This window comes from Colossoma macropomum, unplaced genomic scaffold, assembly GCF_904425465.1.
Source record: "Colossoma macropomum unplaced genomic scaffold, Colossoma_macropomum, whole genome shotgun sequence".
In the NCBI taxonomy this organism is placed as follows: Eukaryota; Metazoa; Chordata; class Actinopteri; order Characiformes; family Serrasalmidae; genus Colossoma; species Colossoma macropomum.
Genome location: NW_023494784.1, coordinates 25,260,781 through 25,278,651, shown reverse-complemented (window position 1 = coordinate 25,278,651; position 17,871 = coordinate 25,260,781). Strand labels below are relative to the sequence as shown.

The window sequence follows — 17,871 nt, the reverse complement described above, 5'->3', positions numbered from 1 at the left end:
ATCCAGTGCTTTCAGAAAGGGCACGTCACGCTCTGCTGAACTGTGGTTCTAACATTTCTCTGCCGAAATACAGCGTTTCAAAATTTCAGATATTGAGCACTGAGTTTTGAACGCTTTAGAGCTGTTTGGACTTTGGTTTTGGAAACTTTTCATCGACTTAGACCTTAAATTTTAAACACTTTCTCTTGTCTTTTTTGGATTTTGAATACCTTCCTCCGACCTTGGACTTAAGGTTTGACTGCTTCTGTGGGAAAAATACTGATATACACTAAAATTATTTTCCACACCGAAAAGACCCCATCTGAAGGAGCGTTAAGGGTAAAGCAGTTAGAAGCCGGGAGGACTCCGTAGGGTTTCAGACTCAGCTTCAGAGAATTACCTGAAAGTCAGTTTTAACTGGGAGCCAGTTTTAAAACCAGATTTGTCCAGTTTGGTACAATACCACATTTGGTACAATTCCTGTTCAGCATTACGAATTCAGGTTCAGGTTCTGGTGACACTGATTTAACTCCATAGTTTCTCTTATTAACTGCACAAACTCATTTTCCTCTGCCCATCATCAGCTGACAAACCATTGAAACTGAGATAAGACTTTTTGTTTCAAGCTCTAATACTTGAGTGATCTGTACATGCTCAACTCGTCATTATTGCTATTGTAATTGCTTTAGCGGAAGCAGTGTTACTCTGCAACGACTACTTCCGGCAGAAAAAATGCAGAAATGTGAAAAGGGCCAATTCAAGCCTTGGTTCTACACAGTGTAGCGCATTACTGGAGTAAATGAGCCTATTTCAGGGCGATGGTCTTCTGTTTTAGAGCATGCGCACAGATAAACATGCACTCTCTCTTACAATGTTTCATTACAGTTTATTACTGCATGCTGTAACACACACTGCTGTTTCTCCTGTCAGACTCACAGGGTCGGGTTTATTTGCCTGTTTGCCAAATAGATCCATGAATCCATTTTCACACAATAACAAATCCCCACTGCTTTGTAGTCTTTAAAACTGCTACAAAAACAAGTCATCAGGTAACACAAGAATTCGCATGCAAATGTTTGGGTGGCAAATTACATGTTTTTTTTTTCCTAAGTGAAAATAAGTTAAAATTTCTTCTACAGGGAATACATTTCTGCACGTTACTGTTACTGTTACTTTACTTTTTTTGTTTTTATTTTTGCTGAATTCAGCACATTGGGAAGAAAAACATAAAATGTGGTCTGTGCAAAAGTTATAGGATATTTTAGATTTTGTTTTTTCCCCAATATGTTGAACTCACCTAAATAAATAAATAAATAGTAAAGAAAACAGACATTTTGCACTAAGATGTGAAGAAAATGGCATATTTACGTGTGTTCTCTGTAAATGAAGTGTTGACTTATTTTCATTTATAGAAAATCAACAAAACATGTAATTTGACCAGGGGTGTTCAAACTTTTGCATACACCTACACAAGGTAATTTTCATCCACACTATGTTGTTCACACAGTAGTGCCATATACAGCACCATCTCTACTAATCAGACTGTAGAGGACTATCAATTTAGACCAACAGATGATGCTATTTAACACATGATAATATGCCTATATTATGTAATCTGAGCTTATGAATGAAATGCCTGTCCTTATGATCATATTTTGTGTGACCACCAGGGGGAGTAAAGGGACCAGAAATGCTCCGGAGTGTTTTGAGCTCTGATCAGCTGAAGACTGTTCTCAATGGAGATCCGCTCGGTCAGTATTTCAGTATTTCCAGTAAATCTGCTTTTGTATAAACAGCCTCAAATACTTATGAGATTTTACGTTAAATATTTCGTAACACACTGACGTGAACAACCAATGACTATCATTATGTTCATATTCATTGAATATCTAGGCTCGTATACACACGCTGCATCTAAAACATTAGCATGTTTAGCAGCTTTATGTTATTTGATAGACGTTATATCGATTAGTTTAGGCCCAGTAAGAAGCCCAATAAATTAAAGAGACATCAAGGGTAAAAGACATTGGATTAAATCTATAAAATATTTTACCACGATTTTTTATGGCTGTTTTTTCCCTCCACATTTACACATTTATCTGGCTACAGATTATCTCCAGTACAAAAAATCAGATATAATATCAGTAAATTAGCTGTACATGCAGATTAGCATATTTTAGATGGACACAGTGAGCACATGGTTCCTCGTGTACTGAGTCCTGAGGGGGGTTTGAGGAGCTGCTCGTGAACGCGCTGAAACACCTGAACCGTCCTTGCTGCTCGGTGCGCGTGCCCGCTGCTGGGTGGCGCGCGCCCCCGCCAGGCTGAAGGCGGTGCGAGCTGTGGCGCAGCGGCGGAGCTCCACATCAGCCGTTCGGCTCTCTACTCCAGCAGCTCAGGCGGGAACGGCGGCTCGACGTTCAGCGGGAACTCGTCTGGGGACGGTAAGAGCTCTCGCTTCCTTCGCCGTTAAAGCTCGCGGTTAGCGCGGACCCGTCTGTGTTTTCGTGCTGCCTGCGACGCTGCCTCGACTGCCTGTAGACTTCAGCGCGCTATTGTTTTACACGGCGTGCAGTGAGCTCAGGAATGGACTGTGTATCTCTTCATTAACCGGACAGGCAAAGTTAAAGACGAGCTGGTGGTGGATTTTAGCACGAATAACCCCGCACAGGCTCGGACAGCGTGCGGTAGGTTACTTTGCTGAGGGAGAAGCCAGATAATCTGTAACGTGTTGAATGTTTTCGGTGTTAATTACTGAAATGTTGAGGACGAGGTGTTCGTGGTGGAACATGTGCAGCAGCAAAGTGCTCTCGGACCCAGGGCTGTTGTTTCTGTGGTCTAATCTATGTGAGTCTCTGCGAATTAGCAACATAGTCTGTGCGCTGTACACGAGCAGTAACAGTGACTTCTGTCGTGGCAGCTGTTCTCTAAGTTTTATGTAGAAGGCACAGTTTTCTGGACGAGCTTGAGGAATCTGACAGCAGTCGTTATAATTAAGCCCAGTCCTCCTCAGCGGCCCTCTGTGATCTGCAGTTCTCTTTCATCTCGCAAGGTACGTCATCAGCTTCAAAGAGCGCTGTGTTTTTTAATGAGCCATTAAAGAGTAAGAGCAGCTCTAATGAACCACAGTGATTGAACCGAGCAGCATCTGATTGGCTGATGGCCTTGATGACACGGTCACCTGGGAGACGCTTCAGCACCATGGAGAGGGTTCTGCGATCTGCTAGGCTACAGGGCCAAACAACTCCGCACTCATTCAGGCTCAGGGCTGAAACTCTCTTTAAACCTCTTAATGTACTTTTCGCACTTTCAAGGCTCTCACGAATGTAAAATAGAACCGTTTTAAGTCTTGTGATATATCTTTTAAGGTTGTGTTATATCTACACACCACACCACTTGTCCACACATCACACCACTTGTCCACACATCAGCTTCAATACATTATACATTTTATCAGGTCCTCTTACTATATAGGTGCACTTTGCAGTTCTGCATTACAGACTGTAGTTAATCTATGTCTGTGCATACTTTGTTAGCCCCCTTTTTTCCTGTTCTTTGGCAGTCAGGACCCTCAGAGGACCACCACAGTGCAGGTATTATTTGGGTGGTGGATCATCACTGCAGTGACACTGACGTTTTGGTGGTGTGTTAGTATGTGTTGCACTGATGCAATGTCCACTCTGTCAGATACTCCTACTTTGTTGGTCTACTTTGTAGATGTAAAGTCAGAGACAGTAGCTCACCTGTTGCTGCACAGTTTGTGTTGGTCATCCTCTAGTCCTTCACCAGTGGTCATCAGGTCACTGTTGGCTAGATATTTTTGGTTGGTGGACTATTCTCAGTCCAGCAGTGACAGTGAGATGTTTAAAAACTCCAGCAGCACTGCTGTGTCTGCTCCACTTGTACCAGCGCAACACACACTAAAATGTTACCACCACATCAGTGTCAATGCAGTGCTGACAATGATCCACTGCCCAAATAATACCTGCTCTGTGGTGGTCCTGTGGGGGTGCTGACCATCGAAGAACAGGGTGAAAGGGGGCTAAAAAGTATGCAGAGAAACAGATTGACTACAGTCTGTAATTGTAGAAATACAAAATGCACCTATATGCATGTGGAGGTATAATCAAAATAAAGTGGTATAATCAAAAAAGATATCGATATTTCTTGTATGTGTAAACCTACACTGAAAAACATGTATCATGCCAAAAAAGGAAAAGTTTAATATGTTTTGGAACAAGATACTTAAAATGTATCTGAACCCACATAGCATCTTATCTAATTTGTCCATTGTTAAAACTTCCATGGTTCTGTTGTCTGTTTATAGGTAACTATTTGGAGCCAGTATATGTCCTTTCTATTCTGTCTAGTGTTGCTTTATTGATATCAAATGTACACCAATAAGTAGTGTTTGTCCAAAATTACTTATGCAGTAAAAAACACAAAGGACACTGTGGGACACAGTTCTCTAATATGTTATAATATAGCACATCATTGTTATGTTTGTGTTTTGGCACAAACAAAAGGTGACATGCCAGGTTTTGACTGACCATTTACATTACCCTTCCTGGCAAATATTCTCCCACTCATACTGTTTATAAATACTGTCATGCTGCAAAAGCGAAACCTTACCAATGCCTTCTAGTCCCACTGAAATTAAATTATTGTCAGTAATTGCGGTGGCATTTTAATGTAGTACATTACATTTGCCTGGTTCTGGAGTTTTAAAAATGTTAATTCAGCTACGAGACTGGAAGGTCTTCCTGCTGGCCTTGTCTTTTCAAAAAACCCAGCTGTGTTTTCCATCGATCCAAAGGGTGTCCAATTAGGCTCGCTTACAGCTCTGCAGATACATGGCTGCCTCTTTTTTTTTTTTTTAATAGCCTGCATTTTTATTAACATTTTCCGCTGGCTCTGCATGCGAAAGCGACTGAAGTGCTTGTGTAAATATCAGCTGGAGAAAAATTACACTGCTGTGGGTGCATTGTGTTGCATCACATGGTTTGCATTTCCTCCAAAGGTCTGTTGTTAAATGCTGAAATAGAAAGGAGCTGCATGCTCTCCTTTTAGCCGCACGCAGATGAAAGCTGAGGTCATGTCGATGGCTAGCTTTCGCTCAGAGATGTAGGACGCCGGGAAGGTGATGGTATTTGCCATGGCATGCTTTTCCCCTCGCCGCTGGCCGCCACCACCAGCTGTCTCCTCTGGTTAGTGGAGCCTGGCGTCATTAGTGTCACCGCATCAGATATAGTCATCCTTGGGTGTCTGCTCTTCCATTCATCAACTATGATCATCACAGATGAGGCCAGCGTCATCCATTGTGCCAGATTAGAATGGCTTTGGTCACAGCTGCTCTTTGTCCTCAGGGGCCACCATTTCTTATTGCTTTTCAGCACAGCAGATATGAAAGTGCCCTTTGATGTGGGGATACTTTTTGTGGTGGTGTGTGCGCTGCTATAAGCTGTATTTTATAGGAGCTGTGGAGCCTTCCAGTAACGCTTGGCATCAAATCAGGTTAATTTAATTTATATGGACATCCATGGAAAAGCAAGCAGGAAATGCAATTTGCTGCTTCTCAGTTGCTGGAATAAAGGCGACTGGTTTAGTGTACGACAACGAGAGATAAAGCGAAACTCTGAGGGGGGGGCCAGCTGTGATTCAGGACACAGAAGACTGTATATCTCTCAGAAAACTATGGAATACAAAATACCCAACACAGTACTTTGAAATGCAATGAAAATATACATTACTTTCATTCTTATAAAAGAAATATTTGCAAGGTTTGAATTGGCTGCTTTTCCTTTCAGCTCAACTAGTTTTTTTTATTGCAATTACACATTTTAAGTGCTGAAGTTAATTAGCCATGGGTAGCACTTAATGCCCTATTTAAATTTCCCTCAATGATAGTTTAGTATCGAACAAATATGGCTGCCTGTTAAAATGGGTAGTTTTCTCACCTCCTTTAATCTCTGTGTCAGATAACAAGTGCCTACATTAGTGGTTGCGATGGACTATTTTCTGTTAAGAAAAAAGCACCACATGACCTCAATTATGTTTTCATTTGTCTTGAGAGGTGTGTTGGCTGGGACTCTCAGAGTTAGAGGGATAAACGAGGGTGCTGCAGATAAGAGCAGACCTTCAGTCTTCCTATTACCAGCCCATGACCGGAAAGAGCTTATCACAGACACAAGCATATACTGCTGCCTCTGTATACACAAGCAGTCAGTACTGCACCATAGTAGTGTGGACAAAGCTGGTTTTCCTGTGTCTCTGCACATTTCACTGTCTGGGGATTAGCTGTTGGAACATTTAGCAGACTACACACATCTATGAATTTAATTCGGCTCCATGTTTTATTTTTACAGTGCTGTGGAAATGATTCTATTTGAGGCTGTAATTGTCACTGTCACGTACAAATGCAGGGCTGTTATTCACAATGCATTGTGGTTTAGTTCATATGAATAAATAGAAGTTCCATGGGTGGATCAATGTAAATAATAAAAGTACTCCTGACTATAAACCTGACAAACCTTGCACTATGAATGCTGACGATTAGAGTGGGCAATATGAAAAATATACAACATCACAACACTTGGAGACATTTTCATGATACACAATAAACAGCTGTATGTTACCACCAGAGGCTAAAGTTAGCATAGTGAGAAGGCTTAAACACCTGCTATTCTGGCTTACTGATCTTGCACTGAAACAAGTTTAGAGGACTAAAAGACTAAAGAGTAAAATTGAAGGAGTGAAATTGTGTTAAGATTTATGGAAACTGCTTTTTAGTAGTTTCTTAGTCAGTGTTTTAAAATAGGACTTATGTACAATATCCACAATATGTTCAGAAAAGCGTACTGTAACATAATTTATCACAATGATGATATTATATCATCGTATTGCCCACCCCTACTGAAGACACAAAAATAAATGAGAATTTACTGTCATAGGCTCAAATGAATCACGCAGCACTATGTGAATGAAAATGATTGGAAGTCCAGTCTGGATTATTAGGATGAGAGATAAGTGGTTTGGTCTGAAGCTCACTACGTGGACCTGGTTGTTTTCTTTTTGCTGTTTCGGGCTGTTCCAAAGAGGATTTTCTTGTTTATCTGTGTGCATTGTTTATGTTCTGTGCTTGCGACCCAAAGGTTAAGACGTGGTGTTTTATGCAACATGCAAGCATGAGGCTGTAGTGGTGTGCAGGTGCAGCGCTGCAGCAGTGATGTGCATGCGGAGCAGGATTACTGCAGATGAGCCCATGAGGTTCTCTTAGCAGGTGCTGTGTGTTGTGATTAGGGGTCACTTTGACAGAAGAGCATTGGCTAGGCTGAGTGGAAGACCCTCTCCGGTGTGACGCAGGGTCACAGCTGTCCTTTCAGCCAGAGGCTCAGTGTGTCCAAACCCAGTGTGTCCAAAGCCTGGTGGCACCGTGACAGTGAGAAATGGGCTCTTACAGGAAAGAATGGGATTTTTCCTCTGGAAAGAAGAGAGATTATTTTAGTCTTTTTCTTCCTCTAGAGGGAACAAAGAGAAGAAAAGGCAAGCTTTAATCTGCCATTCCCATTGCTTGGCAGAGAGGAGGGGAAAAAGTTCCTGCATAAGTGAGATGTTCACACGGGTGCATAAAATGTCCCCCAGTTTTGTAGATTTTATATTGTTGGATAATGCAACAGTGCTCAGTCCTGTGGATGCTAATGGTTTTTGCTGTGTCCATAGAAGACCTTCATCCTCTTTACCATAAAAGCTCGTAAATGGCTGTTGGCTTGGATGTACAGTTCTAGTAAAAAGCTTTAATCAGTATAGAACTTTTACATTATATGGAGGTTCTTAAACTTTAAAAAGGTTCTTCACACATCTCATTTATAAAAATGCTTCTTAAAAACTCCACTGAAAGGCTGGAAGTAGTTTTTTCCTTGGCATTGCTGCAAATAACCATTTTTGACATTTTATTTTTAAGAATGGACTGTATTATGTGGGTGCAACATATTTCGCCAGTTGTGGAACAGATAGTTCTGACTACACAAACGGATTGGTTGAGAACTGTTATATCCATTCCATGTAGGCCTATTTGTGATAACAGCACAGCCTTTTCACAATAACCGCATGATTCTTCTGATCCGGTTGGCAAATAACGATTCACTTTATGCTGCAATTAACCATTTGTTTCTACTTTAGCACATACAAAAACAGAAAATGGACTCATTGGATAACTTCTATAAGATGGTATTTGACCTGCAGTTCGTTTGGTCGGATTCTGAGTGTAACAGCAGGACTCCACAAAATTTTGAACCTGTTGTTGACCATAAGCAAGCTTTTTGGTCAGCAGCTATGACAGCAGAACAACTAAACAAACTGGAATTAGCTAGAAATTTACAGAATACAATTCAGAAAACAAGATGGGCTGTAAAATCATTTACAGACTGGTTGAAACTGGCTTAGCTGAACCTGATGCAACAGTTATACAGGTCTATCCCTAACAGAAGGAATTACTAATATTAAAGCATGTTTGATGCACTTTTGCAGAACTGTTGTATGAAAGCACTTAAACACTCGAGGTTGTGTGTTACTATGAATAATATCACGGCTGGAAAGATCTATGACCGAATCACATTTTCACAAATTGAGGAAATTTTGCTATTATTGGTTTAATATTGAAATTACAGTTGATAATTGCAACCCATAACTTGGTGCCCTGTTTGTGCTTATGCATGCACTGATGCCCGTGTAGTCACGAGTGGTGAGTGGTGGGTGTCCCAGACTCAGCTTTTGTTCAGTGAAATATATAGCATAGTGTATAACATCACAGCCCTGCACATGAATGATGAAGTGTTTGATTCCTCCTCAAGGCCGAAACACCATTGCAATACCAATGAGAGTCTCAAGGTGAGGCTCTTAGCATTACATTCATCTGCCATTGTCTGCTAAGTATTGAAATGTTTACATCATGCCTGATTTAGCTACAGTGTGTAAAATGAGTGAATAATCAATTATCTCTCTGTAGATTTTTAACCTTATTAGATTTTTAGCCTTATGCTCACTGCACTGCATGAGTGCATTATAGAGTTTTAAAATGCAGAAAAAGTAAAATTATTGACTACTGGTATTGATAGCAGCCACAACAAGGTTATCTGTTGTCATTATCAGCCCATTAATTCCATATCAGTCCTTCCCTTTTTATGCACAACCTCTTCAAGGGCAGCTCTGATCTCTTCTCTACTCTGCTGCAAGGACAAAGAGTGATAAACGTGGGGGATGGTGGGAGGCTGCTGAAGAAGAGTAGGTCATACGTCCAGCACTGGACCACTTGCTCTCAGCCTCAGCTCCTCCCTGTCTGCTTAATACTGCCTACCTCTCTCCCTCTGCAGCTGGAGGTGATGGCGAGGTGATGAAGAGCTTAGTGGGTCTGATTGGGCTGCAACTCCAATACTCTCTACGCTCACATGTCTGTGATGGGATTTCTCTAGACAGCAGTGGCCAGTAATCAGGGGATTGTGCTGGGCTGCCTTTGTCTTCTAGTTGGATGGAATGACTGACTGATATGAAGAGAATCCTCTTTCATCTCTGGCTCAAGCCGTGGCTTGGCTTCAAATAACAAACATTGCTTCTTACATTCAAGTTTTGTTTTTTGTCATTTGAACAGCGGTGACTGTGTCAGCAGCGACTGTGCTCGTGCAGAGTACATCTCCTGGTCACTGTCTCATCTCTGGCCCACTTCCTTTCACCTAGATTGCTTGGGGAATTGATATGACCCGAAGGGGCTGGACTTATAACTAAGAGTGAGAAAAATGTGAATCATCTGCGGACTGCAGGGCTACAGCCTCTCTCTGTATTACTGAGGGTCGGGGTGGGTAGAAGAGCACTGAACTGTGCATTGGACCTTAAAGCTGTATAGCAGTGCTGCATCACCTCCTTCAGCCTCTGACATTAACTCACTCCTGACAACATAAATACAGCCTGCGCGGATTGCTGGAGTTAAACTATGAATCTCCACCATCTGATGTGCCCTTCTGTTCAAGCGTGTGCATGCACCCTGAGCGATACATGGATTAAAAATGGAGAAAATGCCTGAAGTCCACGTATGACAAAGCATGACACTGTTCATGACCCACTTTATAGTGATGTGGAATTGTTGTTGGAGCTTAGCAATATGGGCAGGTCAGTGTTTCTATCTTATCTTCTAAATGTCATTGTTTCAAATAATGCAGTACTGTGGAAAAAGTCATAGACCACCAGTCAAAATGGCCATTAAGTACACATTATTGGTTTTCATGAGATGTTTATGAGGAAATTAGATATAAGATAATGCACTTGCATAAGAAAGTGGAAATCCAAAGGATGAAGGCCCGGAAGACCACCAAAACTGCACCCATTAGATAAACAGTACTTAAATCTTTCATCTTTGAGAGAGAGGAGAAAATCTAATTCTGCTCTTGATATTAAATAATCCAAAGGTGCATCCATCCACTGTGAGAAGACAACTCAGTGCTATGGGTCTGACATGATGTGTAGTTGTTAAGGAGCCATTACTGAGAAAAGAAAATAGACATCAAATCAAATAAAGAAGCTGCTGGTGTTCTCAGATCAATGGACTGACCACCCCAGAGTCCAGACCTCTTCAACAACACTGAATGTGGGGATTACTTGGATTGTGAGGAGCAGAAAATGCAACCAACTTCTGAGGCTGAACTTTGGAGGTGTGAAAAAAATATTCCTGCGTATTTTTATTTTTTTGAAAAACTGAAAACAAATCGCCAGAAAAATAATGGAAGCTGTAATAAAGACAAAGGGAGGAAATGAAATTAACGAACGTTTTATTCATCTTTTGCATAGTTCTATATATTCACCAAAATGTGTGTGTAAATAAACCTTTTGTTGTTATTACATGCCATGGTTCCTTTGCTGTAAATACAACAATTCAAAATAGCCTACTGTGCATGAGCAGAGCTGATTCTGTGTTCACCAATAAGAGGAATAGATCAGTGCGCTCAGACTGATATACACATGTACCTGCCACAGATCTGACACTTTTCAGTGGAAAATTAACAGGTTGCTTAGCAACAATGCACAAGCATGTCCTTGGATTCTTTTAATCTTAATTGGGGTGTGACTTTGACTGGGCATTTTTGTGTTGGGGGGAGGGTGCAAACTCATGTCAAGACATGTGTTCCCTGGAAGTGCTAGCAAGAAGCCAGAAGTTTAGAGAATAAATAATGAAACTGGGGACAGTGCCTTTCCCTGCTCAATCTACCTCAAACGATTTGCATAGGCACACTCCTTCAGTTTTTCTTCGAGCGTGACGGAGCGGCAGCACCTGAATGCTACAGAGTCTATTGTTTCTCAGTGCAATGGAGTTCCTTCTCCAGAGGGAAAGGAGCCTAGCATGAAAACTGGAGGTGCAGACCTAACTGCCTCTGTAATTTTACTGACATTTGGAAAAATTACTCACTAGCGAGGCATGCCACAGAAAGAAACCCTGTTTAGACTCCAATTTTTTTTTGCTGGATTTCCACAAAATAATTACTTTGGGATGGGGGCCGTGTCTGTAAAAACAAATGTCTGTCAGTGGCTTCGCAGTCTAAATGAAAACATATTTGATTTCATGTGTGCCATGGACCATTTTGCTGGGGAATGTTGGGTCACTCCAGATTGTGTTGACACATTGTTTTATTTGAACACTGGTGGCCTCTTAATAGAGAAAATGATTTTATGCTATATTTCTGTTGTGATTCCTCTCAGTTAAGTGCAGCATGCATAATGATACTATGATACTATTATACTATTATTTGCGTGTACACACAGAAAGCATCCAGTGTTCAGACTGAGTTTTCTCCTGTCACTGTGGTGTTTCCCCATTAATGTTTTAGCAACCACCTCCCGAGGGTGTCAAAAATAAGTGTAACATTATCCCTCCCCCATCACAGTGACACTGAGGCAGCATGTGAAATCTACAGCCTGAGAGCTACAGAGTAGCACACATTCTCACACTCTGTCTTTCCATCCAGCTCTCTATCTGTCTCTCTATCTCTCTTGCTATCAATCTATCTCTCTCTGTCTCTCACACGCACACACATTCCTGTTCCACATTTAGCAGATACACACTCCAGGCATCAGGCAAATAAGAGCGTGCTGTATAATATCAGTGCAAAAGCTGTCTCCATTCATTCTGAAGGTAATGCATGCAGAACAGTACAGTGATATCCAAAGGAAATAATGGTTTAAATTCTAATGACTTTTGCAGAAGGCGGATATTTCTTTGGTAACACTTAGCCGCACAGGGTAAAATCTATAATCCTCTTTATTGGATGGAGACTCAGCATATTCCCATGGGAATATACCGATTCTGTATACTAATGTAGTTCTTTGGGGAGTGAGGGGAGACAGGGGTGGCGTTCCTTTGTTCAGCCTGTATAAATTTTTCTCCATTCTTATAATATGTGTTGTATTGAGACTAAAGGCTCCAAAGCCAAATCTGTTGTTCAGGATATATTTATACCACTTTATATTACTGATTGTTTTTATAGCTGTGCTATTAAATGTAAGTTGTGCTATGTTGTTTAACCTCTTTCTGCAGGCACCCTAGTGAAATTATTTTCCCCTATAACACTGCTTTGAGGTTAACCCCTTAAAATCCTAGGCTTATTACATACTAGGTCTTATTATTCAATAACTACAGAGACTTTAATGGCAAGTGGCTGAGCTATTCTTAGGTTATAGAAGTGTATAATAAAACTTTTAAGGCCATTTAAGGAGTTAAGCTGGCTATCTGTGTGTGAAATGTTGTGACTCTGCATGGAGCTGCTAGTGAGCAATGAGGGGCGAAAAGGGAAGAAGAACCCCTTGTTGTGAAAACAGTTCTTATCTCTTTACAGATGGTCTTGCTGCGATAAAATAAACAGCTATAAACTGGAGCTGTCTTCACATCAGAAATTGCATACATAATACTACCGCAATAAAGAAAAACTAGCACTTTCATAAATGCTGATGGCCCCCCAGAAGGTCCACATTTTTGCTAGACTTCAACTCCCAACACATAGAGATAAAGCCCTGAGTACTGTTTTAAGAACCACTATCTTATGGCTTATTATTCAGTAATTACACTGCAACCTGGGTTATTCTGAAGTTATAGGACAAAGGAATGGAAAACTGGAGCAACTGATGGCATTTAAGGGGCTGATTTTCTGCAAGTTTGGCATGAGACAACAACAGGCAATGGCCTTTGAAAAGCCTGTGCATAAACAGGAATGGCTAGTTAGCCTTGATTTCCAGATGATATTTCCTGAAGTTTCAATCCCCGGTTTCAAATATACATCAATCATTTTCTTCTTGTAAATCAAATGACCACAGGTATGTGGCAATGTGGTGAAAATGTTCTCATGGGTGCATAAGTTAGATCTAGTACTTGAGAGTCATATGACCACTTTCTTCAGTTGAATGGTGCACACAGCCAAACTCATTCCCCTCAATTCCACAGTGATTCCACAGACATTAGGCATTATGGTAGAAATCATAACTGCTGGCACTGAGGCTTCTTTTCATGGTAAAACTTGGTGACACTCATGTCAAATTTGTCAGTTTATGAAGATCTTGCAATACCTTAAACTAGCTCATTGAATTCCAGATGAGGCCTAGTAGCCCTCTTGTCTGATTTCTGATTGCTGTCATGTTTTGAGTAACCAGTATTTAAACTGCCTATAGCCAGGACATCTGAATTCTTTATCAAGGTCTGTTTCGGCTGTATGGAGAATAGCAGAAGTTCAAAAGGGTATTGCAATGCATATGAAGATAAAAGGAGTCAGCTGCCACGTATTTTGAAGGCCACTTATGTGCTAGAAGATGTAAACGCACTGCTAAGCTTTTGATACAGTCTGTGGTCTATTTATTCATGGTTTAATACAGAGAACACAAAAATCAATCGCACCTCTTGTGCAAAATGGAGAAATGAGAAGTAACCGTGCATATGCTACTCAGATCGCATTTCCCGAATTGATTCAAGATACGTTTGTACGTTGAACAGCATGCGTGATTAAATTTGAATTAGAACCTATACATTACTGCTGACAGCATACGATGCCCAGTATTTTCAGACTTCCTCTTCTGCTGATTATACCGTGAGGACTTCTTCGGGCACCCTGAGGAGCTCCATCTGTTTTTTGTTTTGAAGTTAATGGTGGATGGAAACATTTGAATGCTTGGGTAATGCGGTAAATTTCTGAGTGCTTACCTTGTGTTTGGATGTTTGGACTTGTCTGGAAATGGTGATGAACGCCCCTGCACTCAGCAGGCTCCCAGCCATCCAAGATTACTCAAGTAATGACCAGTGGAAGTGGTGGCAGTTTCCCTTAATTTCCTTGCGACAGAGTGAAAGAGAACTCCAAGTTCTCTGCTTTTGCCTTTTCTTCGAAGAAAAAGGGTATTTGAGGCTATATGTGCTTTTGAGGTCCAAATGTGGTTTGCATAGCAGGGTTCCTAGGGTTCCTCAGAGCTTTTAGCATAATCCCCTTTCAAACTGCCTTTTGCTGTGTTGATTGAGATGTACAACCTGATACACATGGTCTCAATAGCTCTGCGAATACTTCCATAGCTGGACTCAAAGAACCTTGACGGGAAGTTAAGTATAGCATAACATTTCCTGAGAGCGATTACTGCACTTCCACATTCTACTGCCCAGCAAAATTACTGGCTAATATTCAGTCTATGCTGTCCACTTGGTTGATATTCATGTTATGAGATCACTTTCATACTTTACAAGACTATATGTTCTCTAAAGCGCATTAGAAGGAAAGGCTATCTGAGACTAGAGCAGTACAACAATCTGTTGTTTACCCTGCATGTATAATTAAGGAATGATTGATATGAGGGTTTGGTGAAAAATTGATTGTGTCAGTGGGATAAGTGCTGGTGTGTGATGTTAACTAGTATGAGAGCAGCGAGGTGCATATCCCTGCCTGCCTGTGGGTGATTGATCATGACTAAAGCACCAGCCCCACCTCTCGGCTCCCAGAGAGGCTCTAGTTGGTCCAGCTATAGAAGCTGCTCATTAGGAGGGGCCTTCTCTCTCCATGGACATTATGATGAATGAAAAGGAATAGAGGAAGGGACCCTGTCTGGGCTCCAAGCTGATGGCTCTTTATCTGTGAGCATTCCTCTACGTCTTGAGCCTGCCACTGCAACACCTCTGCTACTGCATTGTTTAAGCGGTAGTTTGGAAAAAAAATAAAAAATAATAATAATTTATTCCCAATGTAGCTGATCAGCCAAGTTTGCTTATTTAGCTTTGCACTGGAGTATTGAGGCTAATGTAGCTAACAGGTAATGAAAGCGTGTACTTCACCTATTAGCAGGTCCATTTAGGTGGAGCAACATGGAACCAGAGATAAACCTGAAACTAAAAGCCACATGATTGTCTCACAACGTGTTTGAAATGACTGATAAAATCTGACAAAAAAAAACATAAATAGTTTGTATCGTTTGGCAGAAATAACACTCAAGAACACATTCTTTCAAGTTGTTCTGGCTACTGTGCATATTTCGACAATGTGTGGGGGGGTGCTTTTCTCACTTGCAGCTCAACCAGCAAGTTGATTGGATTTTCATCTTTCATCATTGAAGGGCGTGACTTTTTTGTAAACAGATGCCGTGTTATGAGCATCACAAGCTTCTATATTAATTTTCCAATCAGTCAACTGGCTCCTCCTTCATAACAATATATATATTTAATATGTACACAGATCCTATAGTAAATCCCTATTTTAGTGCCTCTTACTGCCAACATAATGTTTGGATGTTGATCAAAGTGACAGTTTCTTAAAGATAATATCAGTACTTTTTGGCTGGATTTCCAGTGTTGTGGTTAAGCATTCAAATCTGACTGATGTGAAATCTCCTCAGATAGTGGCTACTGCCCAAGAATGATGAAGATTGTGGAAACAGAGCTGACCCACAAGTTCTGTTTCTGGGGTGGGGCTGAGCTTTGCTTCACTGAAACAGATCTTGATGAATAGGCATTAAAAAAAAAAAAAAACTACTGGTGAACCAAGACAGCACGGCAAAGAGGCAGGGACCCTGGGATCTGTGCACATACATGGCTACTACTGTTTCTAGTTATGACAAATACTTTTGTCCATTTTATCAATAGTAGTGTGTTATACACTTTTACAAAATCTTACAAGCAAGTCTGTTTGAGATTAGCGGTTTGAGGCAAGTCTGTGATGATGTAGTTATGCAGTTTGCACAGTGCTAATTGTTGTATGCCATTGCTTATTAGCTGCATTAGTCTTGTAGCTCCTGTGTAAAACTAAAGAATTGGACACGAAGTATAATCCTGCCGATTTATTAGAGGTGAGAGGAATGTTGCTGGATTTTTCCCTGACATTTTAATCTGTTGCCTTAAACTAGCTTCATCAGGTTTGTTTTCCTTGATGCTTGAAGAATATATGCAGGTTTTCATCGTCTTGTGAGTGAGACACTAGTTTGTCATAAAAATTTGCCAAATCTTTTGTGAAATTTTTGTGAAAAATTTTTGTTCATTTAAAAGGAGCAAGCTTGTGCTTGTTTATGTGTACATGCTTGGTAAGATTTCTGTGTGTTTCTCTAAATTACTGTCCCAGTGTGCATAATGTAATGACTGAAAAATGCACTTCTCACCCAATGCCTCTTGCTAATGAGGCGTTTTCTCCTAGTTTTTGAGAGCAGGCCCTGTTCTTTTCCATATGCACAGATATGCTGCACAGTTCTCACTGATGTAGATGTGGGTCGCCTGACCATAGCCGAGCTCTACCATATGTGCATTTCTGGCACAAATGTCCCTGCACTCAATCACCACTCGAATCTGATTTCACAGGAGTGGTTTCTGATACTTCTTTCCACAAAATATCAAAGCATGCAGTTTCTACCATTAGCAACTTGCCACATTCCTCACAGCCTCGTTCCACTGTGATGTGAATATGCCAAAGTCACGCTATTTTGTGCTCTTCTTCTCTCAGCTTAGATTGCCCTCAGCAATCTTCACAGGCGATTGATTCTTGGCTCAGTGACAAAGTGCATATAGGTCCTTTAGGTCTGATCTCAGATGTAGGGTCTAGAGCCCTACAGCGAGCTGCCAGCAGGTCCACAGAGCTTCACACGCAACCACACAGTGAAAGATAAGCACTTTGTCCTGTATGATTTATGCACACTGACAATATTTCAGTCTTTCTGTAAGCCTCATAATGTACCCCCTTAAAAGTAATGGTTCCTTGGTGGGTCTTGGTTCGATGTATAGTTTAATTGGCTTTAATTGGTGTAAGACCTTTACAGAATGTAGGTTCTTTGAAAGGTTCATCACACTTGCACATTTTAACATGGTTCTTCAGATCACCCGTTGTAAGGTTATTTGTTCTTTTGTGTTATTCGTCCAAAGAACCCTTTTTATACCTTTAATTTTAAGAATGCAGATCTATAGTTTAATCGCTCATATCATAGCAGGTGTATCCTCAAAATGACAGCTGTTGGCCTCTGTAGAGAGTCTCGGCTCTTCGGCGCTGGCCTATTAATGTAACTCTGATGTTCTGTGATGATGTAAATCATAACAAGTCTGTCTCCCGCCCTGCTGCTACACCCCAAAACAGCATGCTACTTGGCCACACCCAGAACCTTCTGCTACACAGAACCTTCTGCTTCTGCATATGTTGACCCTTTGTACTCTAAGCTTATTATCAGTTATTAATCTTCAGACTTTATATTCACTTATTAGTAGTCATTCGTAGTTATATTACCATGAAACTAATATGTAAATCGTACTGTGCAAACATCAGAGACATAATTATTAAATTTCCAGTCAGAATAGCCTTTAACTTATTTGTTTTCTAAAGATATTTCTGAGGAGATAAGAAATAATCCACAGGAGTTTCT

At 40.9% G+C, this 17,871-nt stretch overlaps 1 protein-coding gene across 2 annotated transcripts in view; it reads left to right on the top strand.

Moving 5' to 3' along the window:
* The first annotated feature begins 2,369 nt into the window (after positions 1-2,369).
* enox1 (ecto-NOX disulfide-thiol exchanger 1) overlaps positions 2,370-17,871 on the top strand; it is a 71,918-nt gene continuing 56,416 nt past the window's right edge. The window contains exon 1 of one of the 2 annotated variants that reach the window (XM_036565432.1): positions 2,370-2,423. Coding sequence is in view for 1 of the 2 variants with exons in the window: in XM_036565425.1 (XP_036421318.1) it covers positions 10,083-10,137 (55 nt within the window). In the remaining variant the exon portion in view is untranslated. Of the gene's footprint in view, positions 2,424-10,077; positions 10,138-17,871 lie in introns of those variants that run through there. The other variant, XM_036565425.1, reaches the window with a different exon arrangement.